Source organism: Monopterus albus, unplaced genomic scaffold, assembly GCF_001952655.1.
Source record: "Monopterus albus unplaced genomic scaffold, M_albus_1.0 scaffold65.1, whole genome shotgun sequence".
Taxonomy (NCBI): domain Eukaryota; kingdom Metazoa; phylum Chordata; class Actinopteri; order Synbranchiformes; family Synbranchidae; genus Monopterus; species Monopterus albus.
In genome coordinates, this window is record NW_018127945.1 from 456930 (window position 1) to 467343 (window position 10414).

Here is a 10414-nt window from a genome sequence, read left to right on the forward strand (position 1 = left end):
CAGATTCCTCTTCAACTCCTCTACCTTCTGTAGCTTCTGCTCTTCATTCACGTTTTTCAGCTTGTCCTGATGTTTTGTCTCGTAGTGCCGTCTTAGGTTATATTCCTTAATTACAGCCACATTAGCTCCACAAATAAGACACACAGGTTTACAGACAATGTCAGTAAACATATACTCAGCCTCCCACCGGTTTAGAAAGGCTCTGTTTTCAGAATCAACTTTTCTCTTGGCCATTGTTAGGGACTAGCTTTGACTTGGAATTAGGGTTGTATACATCAACAGAGGCTTGATTGATCTGACCTGACGCGGGAATGATCACAGGTAGCCTATCGTTCAGTAAGGCAGCTGCATTATGGGATTTGTAGTTTGTGTGTTATCGGCGCTTCATATCACCCGGGCCATTAAAAAGAAGATATGTAAAATGATCTCGCAGACCGGATGTGGCCCGCGGGCCTTGAGTTTGACACATGTAAGTTAAAGGAAGGGAAGGAGAAAAAATTTATTTCCTTTCTGCCTCCATCCTCATCTGCTCACAGCAGTCGGACGAGGACCCGTTCGCACTATCCTCTTCTCCTCTTCCGTCTTCCACTACCTCTCTTCCTCTGTCAGTAGAGGAGGAGGAGGAGGAGAGAGACAACCCCCGTTTTGCAAAGTCCAAAGACACCCCTTCTCCTCCTCCTCTGCCTCCTGGCCACCCAAAGTGGCAGGTATGCTTCCTTATGAACACCTCACACTTTAAGAACAGTTCAGTCATTTACCACAGCGTGTTTTAAACCTATCTACCATATGTCCATGTTCTCTTGTTCCTCTTGCTCCTCATCTCTCCTTCCAGCCTTCTATCTACCTTCGCTTACTGGAGAACCCTGGTTCCCGCAGACCCGCTGAAAACGTTTCCCCCAAACCCTCCTGCTCTCAGTCCAGCTACAGTCACTCTCCTCCTCCCTCATGCTCACCCAGCCCTAATTTTCCTGAACATTACTACCCAGAATGGACCTCTCCCACTCCTGAAACCAGCCATTTCTCTGCTTTCACTCTGTCAAGTATCGATCATCTCTCTGAAAAGGCAGAGGAGTTGATGCAGCAGGTGAATTTCTTGGCACTTCTGTGCGATATTTGTCAGCTTCGCTTGTACAAAAAAAATTCATATGTCCTGTCCCAACTTTGTTTACCACCTGCTCTCCCTGCAGAGTAAATCGCAGAAACTGTCAGCTAGAGAATTTTCTAGGAGGAGCATAAAGGAGAGAGCCATCCTCCTCTCTTCCATGTTTCCTGGCTCCAGCAAACCTTCTCCTGCTCCTCCTCCTCCTTATTCTGAGTCCCAGGTTGTGTATCCCACCAGTTAATGGTGTGCACTTGTTCACGCTTTATTAATATCATAGTTGAGATTGCAGTGTGCTCATGATAACTGCTTAATAAAGTCTGCATATTGACCTGTGGGCTGATGCATGTGTAGATAAAAGCGTAGTATTACTTATATCATTAATTGACAGCTGCTGATCTGTAGTTGGATGATTATAATACATCTAAGACTTCAACAGAATATGCTTGATATATTTTGGGGATTACATATTAATGCAAGCATATGTCACACAGTCACATTGCTCACTGTTTTAATCATATGCACATTTATCACTTAAGCCATGTTTGTCACTTTAATTACACATAAAACATGCACATAGGATAAAGTTTCTACACCTTGAATTGTACCGTGCACTACACTGTCTGATATGTCAGAACACTATGGTACATTGCCATAGTATCTGTTCTGTGGCTGAGAGTGTCATAAACCAGCAACAGCGGATTCTTGTTTAACCGGCAGTTCGATTCCTTGGAGTGGTTCAGTGATAGTTGATAAAGGCATGTACTGATTTGCTGTCAGTAGCACACCCTCCGCCACCTCTGTGTTAAATTAAACCCTGGATTTGAATGAGATGTACTTACTGTCTTTTTTGTTTCTTCACTCTGTTCTTAGCCTTTTGATTTCTGTCACCTCATGTTCAATAGGTGGAAGCATCTACCTCTTCCTTTCCTTCTTCACCCCCTCCTCCTCTGGTCTATCCTGTGGTGCATCCTGTGGTGCACCCTGTGGTTCACCTTGTCCCCGACCCCACTGCCCAGGCTGGTTTATCTTCTGGCCCCTCTCCTCTGTACACTGCTGAACACGAGGACAAAATTCAGAAAGACTCTTGCGCTCCTTTGTCTTACACTTACTTTGAAAATGCAGAACAAAAAACCTCTTTTAATGTTGAGTCCTCCACATGCAGCAACAAAACATCTCCTCCCTTTACTTTGCCTTACAATGAGAGGAGCCAGGAGATCTCTTCTGCCCTCTCTGACACTAAAAGTGAAACAGGGCAGGACAGCTTATCTTCCCTTCCAGTTTCTTTAGAGCACAAGGAAACATATGAGCGGATACGTGAGAGTTCTCTGAATGATGGTGATCCTGAGCAGGAGAAGGTCCACAAACTTGCTAAGGAGACATTTGATGATAGGAAATTAAGTGAACCTAATCACATGAAGGTAACAGTTGCCTTTATGCATATCAACAACCTCCCACTCCAGTACTAATAACCCATAGACCTCTAGTGAAAGTGTCCTACTCTGAGTTTCTCTGTTGTAAAGAGAAATTTTACCAGTTTTAAAATATTTTTGATCTTTGTAGAGCAATTTCACTCATATCTAGTATCCTGTGTCAAAGGGCTGTAAACTGGTGAATTAACTGAATTTCTGATATTTGGGATGTAAAATTAAGTGAAAATAAGCTGCGACAACTTAAATTTCATTACGATGATCAGCATTTATTAACCAAGGGGCAACAGCACTTTTTCTGTTGCCAGGAAAGGTTGGCATTCGATTAAACACAGTAAGAAAATGTGGATTGTTAAGGATTGAAAATCTGATTAACTGTATGTCACTGTACAAGTGATGTTCATTCTGGTGTTTATTTAGTGCAAGGGGAGCTGTGCTCTTGAGAACAAGAGAAGAATCACTCAAAAGTCAATTGTTCGCTCTGAGAGCTGTCCCACTGCAGCTCCTAGTTACATCAAAGAGGTACTAGTTCATACCTCAGTCAAAATGTAGTTTCATGAATCAAATCTTTAGCTTTTTTTTTTTTCAAACTTTCCTCTTTGTAACTCTTGTTTCTTCATCTCTCTGTGTTTCCCCTCCAACCCTCTGTGCCTGGGTTTGTTTGCCATTATCGGTAGCGTACAGTTGGAAAGGTATCCTCAGCCATAGGTGCTAAAGCTCAGATACTTGCCATCCTCTATGAGACAGACCACAGGCCCAATGCTGCACCGGTGAGATGCATGTGAATGTCACAGAGACTAATGTGTCCCAGAGTTCATGGGTTAAGTTGGCCCTAGGTGTGACTGTGCATGTGAATGGGTGTCGGTGATTGACAGGTGACCCTTATGTCAGCTGGGATTGGCTCTAGCAGGTATAGCTAACGGATGGGCAGACGTTAACCTTAGTGTCATCATTTGCAGGAGGTTTTAATACTGTTTTTGCATAAAGTAAAGCATTTTGTTGATTTCATGTTTGGCTTTTCTTTTTGTAATTAACAGAGTTTTGAATGTTGTATAACAATCAGTGTTGCTGCATAACAAGACTAAGCAAAAGTGTGTTCTTTCCATGCTGCTCCCAGTTTTAACAACAGGTGATCTGCCTTCTCAGGTTCTAGCTTTAATGCATGCTGTTGTTGCTAACTTTGCTGTTTAACCACTGCTTGGCCTCACGCGCTGATTGCACCTAGAAGGGATTGGATAATAGTGATGATCATTGCTGATGGTAGTAGTGTGGATTTAAGTTGCATAATTTGACTTGACACTGATGGTCCTCATAAGGTAAGTCACATTTCTACTTTTTGATCTATGAAGAATGAATCGATACTTGCAGTAGGTTTCAGAGCCATGAAACTTGACAAACCTGAAAAAAATTAAATTAAGATGTATTAAATTCCATATTTGAGATACCGACTTTGATTTTAGATACTAAATTGCTATTGTATTTTCTGACTTGGACCGACTTTTTCTGCCTTCGCTGAAAGTTGACTTGAGGTTTGGTACTTGACTTTCTTGATGTTTTACTTCTTCATTTAGACTTTGTGCACGGACTTGAGACTTGTCTTTAGTTTGACATTTTGTGAAATATGCTTGTTTGCTTTCTTGATGAATTAGGTAAGAAAATGAATGCCACTCTCACATATGTGTAGAAAATATAAAGACGTAGCTTCCTGAAATGATGTCACTTGAGGCAGCATGATTTGGGGCTGAAAGTCTAAAAATGTAATAAATCCGGGGGCCTCAAGTTACCAGACCACTGTGGCCTACATTAGTCGCTACTATCATAGCACAACAGAATCTTGACCAAATTGCTGGTGGCTGAGTTGCACTGTGGGTAATGTAGATCAAGTTGCAGTTGTACAGCGGGTTATGTTAGATTAGAATTGAGAGTGGTATCTTCTCATGTAACTCGTCAAGAAAGCCAGTTACTATATTTCTCACAATGTCAAACGACTGTTTTCACTCTTACAATAAGACTCACGTAGGCCTCGAGCAAGCCCCACCCTGGTATGGATCACTTCCTGTTTTAATGTCCTTGTTCAACTTGGGCAGCATGGTGTTGCAGTAGTTAGCACTGTCACCTCACAACAGGAAGACTTTGGGTTTAAACCTGGTGGCCGAGTGGGGCCTTCCGTGGAGTTTGCATGTCCTCCCTGTGCCTGTGTGGGTTTTCTTCCAGGTACTCCAGATTCCCCCCACAGTCCAAAGACATGCAGCTTAGGTTGATTGGCACTATAAATTGCCCGTAGGAGTGAGTGTGTGAGGTTGTCTGTCTCTGTGTGTTAAATGTGAGAGAATGGCAAGCTTTCCAGGGTGTACCTCGCCTCTCACTCAGTGTCAGCAGGGATTGACTCCAACCACTTTTGACCCACTACAGGATAAGTGGTATAGATAATGGAAGGATTTATCCAACATTTTCTATTATGGGTCTAACTGCTTTAATAGTTTACCATGTTACTGCTGGATCATGTGACTGATTTTATGTGCATCCTGATTTACGTTGTGTGCACCCAAGTATTTCTTTCGGAAATAAACAGTCATAAGAAACTTGTCTGGAAGGCATCATTTAAGATCTGTGTAACTTTGTCCTGCTCTTCTTCCTCTCAGTGTGTGGTGCGTAAGGACCTTCCTCCCAGGCTCAGTGGCAGCGACATCTGCCACTTCTGTACTAAACGCGTGTACGTGATGGAGAGACTGAGCGCCGAGGGCTACTTCTTCCACCGCGAGTGTTTCCGCTGTGACGTGTGTAACTGCACCCTCCGTCTGGGGGGCTACACCTTTGACTCCCAGGAGGGTATGTGTGATTCATTCAAGCTATTGATGCTTTACCCCTCCTGCAAGACTCTAAATGCAATGCTGCATACACCGATCAGGCATAACATTTTAACCACTGGCAGGTGAAGTGAATAACACTGACTATCTGTTACAGTGGCCCCTGTCAGTGTGTGGGGTATATTAGGCAGCAAGTGAACATTCAGTCCTCAAAGTTGATGTGTTGGAAGCAGGAAAAATGGGCAAGTGTAAGGATCTGAGTGACTTTGACAAGGGCCAAACTGTGATGGTGAGATGACTGGGTCAGAGCATCTCCCACACTGCAGGTCTTGGTGGGTGTTGTTGGTCTGCAGTGGTTAGTACCTACCAACAGTGTCTAAGGAAGGACAAATGGTGAACTGGAGACAGGGTCATGGACGCCCACATTGGTCTCTATGAAGAGAAAGAGTCAGGGGCTGTAGTGGTGATATCATATCTAGAGTGATGAGGCTGTTGGATTTGTCTAAACAATTCTCTCTAACTCGTCAGTTTTCATTCCTTTTAAATAGGTTTTTCACTGAATTGTAGACACATCTCTGCTCTTCCTGACAGTAGAACTGTGGAAGCAAATGGATTAACAGAAGATGCACAGTGAGCTGCAGAGTGACACGAGTGCCGAGCAACTGCCACATTGACTCCTATGTAAACAGTATTAGGCAGGTGGTCATAATGTTATGGCTGATCGGTGTATATAGGAGAGTTTTTGTGCTGTAAATGTAATGTTTAATTACTGGGTTCACTTAATAGCTAGAAACCTGAGTTATTGTCCTTTGTAGCCTTGTTTTAGCCCCGATGTTAGCCAAAATTGTTACATAAATGATTCTCACTTTAGCTAAGTGTATTTATGTTTTTTGTGTGCTTCCTTTACAGCAAAGTTCTACTGCAAGATGCATTATGTCCAGCGTCAGTCCAGCACTCACTTTGGCAGGTTCAGAAGGAGACTGGTACGGAAGTGTGTTTGCAGTCTAATACCACCATGACCATGTTGCATTCCAGGAATGCACTCATGCTCATTTAATTGCTTGCTAACTTTTATATACAATTATGGAAATGAGAGAAACCTACACTCAAAGCTTTGTACTGCTTCAAGACATCAATCAATAGAGAAGAATTTATTTCATGAGTTATTGTTTGCTGGGCAAATGCTGGTGATATTAGTTGTTCTTCTGAATATGCAGAAAGCAAAATTATAGTAAATCCCATGTTTGAGGTGTTGGACATGAAAGGTGTCCATACTGTATTAGGAGTAATGATCCATATTAGGAAAGCAATTGTATGAACACTGAATGTCCGATCAGTACCAAAAATCAATGTACAGGTGTCCTAGTGATGGACATCGATTTGATGTAGTTTTTGTGTCTCTCAAAAACTGCAGAAATAGTGGAAAGTGGTAAATGTTGCATTTCATCATTCTTCTTCTGTGTATCCGATTCATGCAGGAGGACCAAAGCTGTGTCACGCCCTTGTTGCGGGACAGTGAGAGCTACTCAGCAGCAGGCAGCGTCCACATCCAACCTCCAGGTACCCTGGTCTCCTTGCTTAGGCGAGGCCTGAGCTGGCTGAGGCGTGTTAGCTGGGCTATGCATGTGTTGCCTCAACAGCTGTTGGAAAGTGTGTGTGAGTTTTTTACAGCTGTGGGGTCTCACGTCCGAAGCTACTGGCGTGACTATGTGTTCCTGTGTGAGTTGCTGAGCATGGGCGGCCCTCTGCTGTGCGTGATGCACGAGGTGCTAGGACAGATTTACCAGGAGCCCCAGCTGGCCCAGCCATGGCACACAGGCCACCAGCTCACATAGGATGGGGATTAACAAGGGGCTTGTCTGGGCCACATGATCTGACAGGAAAAAGGAGGCATTTAATTCATTCTCTTCTGCTGCCTCAAACTGAGGTTGGATTAAAGTAATATTTTTATGCCAAATAATATCTGTACTTCCTACTTTGTCTGTTCAGGGTCACTTCACTTGAGTGTTGTTTTTGAAGTCATCAGTAATTTATAAATTAATTTAAATAGTTCATATAAAAGTGCATCACTTAGCTTCTTCTGCATGTGTTCACTGCCAGTTGTGAATTTTGACTTTAGTTCCAGTAGAAAGCACTAAGTATACATGTACTATGACTATAATGAGTATTTCACTAGTCAATGGTACATGCAAGGGGGTGCATGGATAAAATGCTGAAGCCCTTGCGCATATCTTACATTGATGGTAATTAGCTCAGATCCCCTGGTGCATGTTTGACTGTCAGGGTCTTGTGGTGTCGGCACCTGCTGACTCACATGAACTTGTTCCAGGCTACCGCAAATGTAGGTGTCACCTAAAGATGCTAATAATTGCCTTAATGTCACATAGCTGCCACTGGATGATAATGTAACAGACAATTCAATGTTGAGATCTTGACAGATGGTTTGTGAAGTTTCTCTGTGATCCAGTGGCCTCGGTGCAGAATATTCATGGCTCTGCACTCCAGACATGCTCTGAAGTGCCTGAGCTAAGTGTCTGTTTTGATAATGTGCTAAGGAATTTACTTGCAGTAACCTGGAACAAGTCCTCTGACTCTAACTGCAGTTTTATTTCATTGAAAACTGAGAATAATTAGCATGGTGTGTTGGTCTTACACAGACTACATGGTGTCTGCTGCACCAGAGATGTTCAGTTGGAAGGCCATTGTTATAAAAAGTTTATGTTTAAACATTAATAGTCTTTATTCCCACTCTGGGACTCTGCGACAGAGCCAGCAACTCATTTGTCTCCCTTTGTGTGACTTAAGTTTTCTGAGTTGTGCTTGTCACCAGAGGACCTCTGCTTACTTTAAACATCTGCATCCTTTTGGCAAAGAAAACACAAGAACCTTTGGTTGCATTTTGGCTTTAAAATCCATTTGAAATTCAGTTTACAGTCCTGTGCCTTTTTAATAAAGTCTGAGCATTTTTTTTTTTTTAAATGAAGATCTATGCTAACCACAGCCACTGAGCCTGGTCTGTAATCATCCCATTATGGCTAATGATCATGTTTTTCTTTATTCCTCACTGGTGGACATACATGTATTAGCTTATAAAAGTAGATTCCAGAAAATATTCATGACTTTGAAAATATTTAGCTGTTTGTGTTTGTTTTAGTATTAAAGTGTTCTTTTGCATTTTTTTTATGTTCTATGATGCGTAAGGTGAATTTAGTTTGGATCGTTTGTATTCATTGTTCAGAGTTGGAGCTGAGTTCTTAATGGCTCTGTTAAAGCACTCACCAGTTATTTGGGCAGTTGTTACATTTCATTGTGGTCTCATTGTAATAACTTTAATGCCTACAGGACTACTTCTTGTAATGCTCAGTACTCTGTATGTTTTCTTTCCATTTTCCATTTTTTCCTTTTCCCCTGCATCTCATTCATTTCCTTCTCTCCCCAAATTCATGTTCCTCTGCTTTGTTCACTTCATTTTGTTCAGTCTATTTCAAGTTTCCAATGATGCACCCTGTGATTGGCTGATTCCTGCCAGTGTGTTGCTTTTGCATTGTCTCCGCCCTCCTTCCGCCTAACCCAGTTTAACCAATTACAAACCAGTATGAGCTTTGACTCTAAAGGTGTTATGTGTAACAGTTTTTATTAGAGAGAATTCCAAATCAGGCATTTTACCCTGACATTAACCACAGTTGTTCACCTCTACCTAATGTCCTTCACTCTGTGTTTCTTGTAAATAAAAGGATTTGTCTAACTTATTTTTTTTTATATAACTTTGTTTTTGTAAATTTCATGAAATGTCCAAAACTAACAATGTACTACTCCCCAACATGGTAAATATTATATTTTAGCCAATCCTGACTGTAATCAAATTTGTGTAGACAGTACTTAATAGTACAATAGGATTAAGTCATTGTTGGATATTGGTCTTTTCATGGGATTTGTTGAGAATAAGAAAGGTATATATTGTAGCTAAGTGTATGCTTCATTGCCTTTAGTGTGAAAGCTTTAGCCTGCTATAAAACAGGTTATAATGAGCAGACTTAAGAATTGGATCTCTTTGCTCACACAACACATAGTGTAGAGGTTGCTGGGAGCCAATGGTAACGGCTGAGTGATGCACATAGCACCTTTTAGCTGGTTTGTCATTTCATCGTCCTGTTAGTCAGTTTGCAGTCACATCGTTCGAGCTAACCACACTACAACTCGTGTGCTGTGTTCCGCTCTTGGCTCCCTAACACCAAACATCCAACTGTATGCCCCTGAATCCATTTCTTATCTGTGATGCATCATCATGAGCAGCCTCCCTCCTCCCCAGGCCCATTTGACGGTGACGTATGTGTCCATATGTCTGTGGCTCCCTCTGTTTCAGGAGAAGGCCTCCTCCCGTCAGAGCCCCTCTCCAGGTCTCTCTCGTGTGCCTCCTAGACTTTGCTCAGGAGATCAGCAACTTTTTGCACACTGCTAGAAATATTTTGTTGGCTGTATTTTATTTTGTAGTCATGTTTATACTAATTTTGGCACAGCCTTCCAGCCTGATTTGTATTCCACAATAATCAATACTGTAAAATTGCTTAATTTATGATATTTATAAGATGTAAATATAATCAGAAATAAATGGAGTTGATGCATAATTTGCTTCATTCTTTTTTCCCCAGTTAGCTGAATTGCATTCACTGAATAATTCCAAGAAACTGAAGCTTAGATATGATAGAACAGATGGTGTTTGATTAACTCTTACATTTCAGAATATTCTCATTTCTTTTATAAACAAAAGTAACAACTTCATCAAACCGAATCCTTTTTCCACCTTTGTGCTAAGTTGACCTAACATCACCCACACATTATTTTCACAATCACAGCTTTTAACTAAGCAAATAATGAGCTTTGTCCACTAAAAGCTGAACAAGCTTTAGATTTGCAGTGGATTTAAAAGGAGGCACGCAGCAGTGGGGTTATACCTGCCCTTAATCCAATGGCTTTACAATAATTACTGCAAAAATAGAATCATCTTAAATGTAATGCAACAGCAAAAAACAAGATAAACAGGCTCTATGCAAAAGCTCATGTAGAATCAAACATTGTTC

At 41.6% G+C, this 10414-nt stretch overlaps 1 protein-coding gene across 1 annotated transcript in view; it reads left to right on the forward strand.

Moving 5' to 3' along the window:
- The window catches only part of mical2b (microtubule associated monooxygenase, calponin and LIM domain containing 2b), a 64842-nt gene that overhangs the window by 40802 nt on the left and 13626 nt on the right, over nucleotides 1–10414 (forward strand). Inside the window, exons 17-25 of the mRNA XM_020604277.1 lie at nucleotides 537–707; nucleotides 833–1084; nucleotides 1188–1322; nucleotides 2005–2520; nucleotides 2950–3051; nucleotides 3207–3299; nucleotides 5124–5358; nucleotides 6246–6319; nucleotides 6815–6896. Of these exons, the coding sequence (XP_020459933.1) occupies nucleotides 537–707; nucleotides 833–1084; nucleotides 1188–1322; nucleotides 2005–2520; nucleotides 2950–3051; nucleotides 3207–3299; nucleotides 5124–5358; nucleotides 6246–6319; nucleotides 6815–6896 (1660 nt within the window). The remainder of the gene's footprint in view (nucleotides 1–536; nucleotides 708–832; nucleotides 1085–1187; nucleotides 1323–2004; nucleotides 2521–2949; nucleotides 3052–3206; nucleotides 3300–5123; nucleotides 5359–6245; nucleotides 6320–6814; nucleotides 6897–10414) is intronic.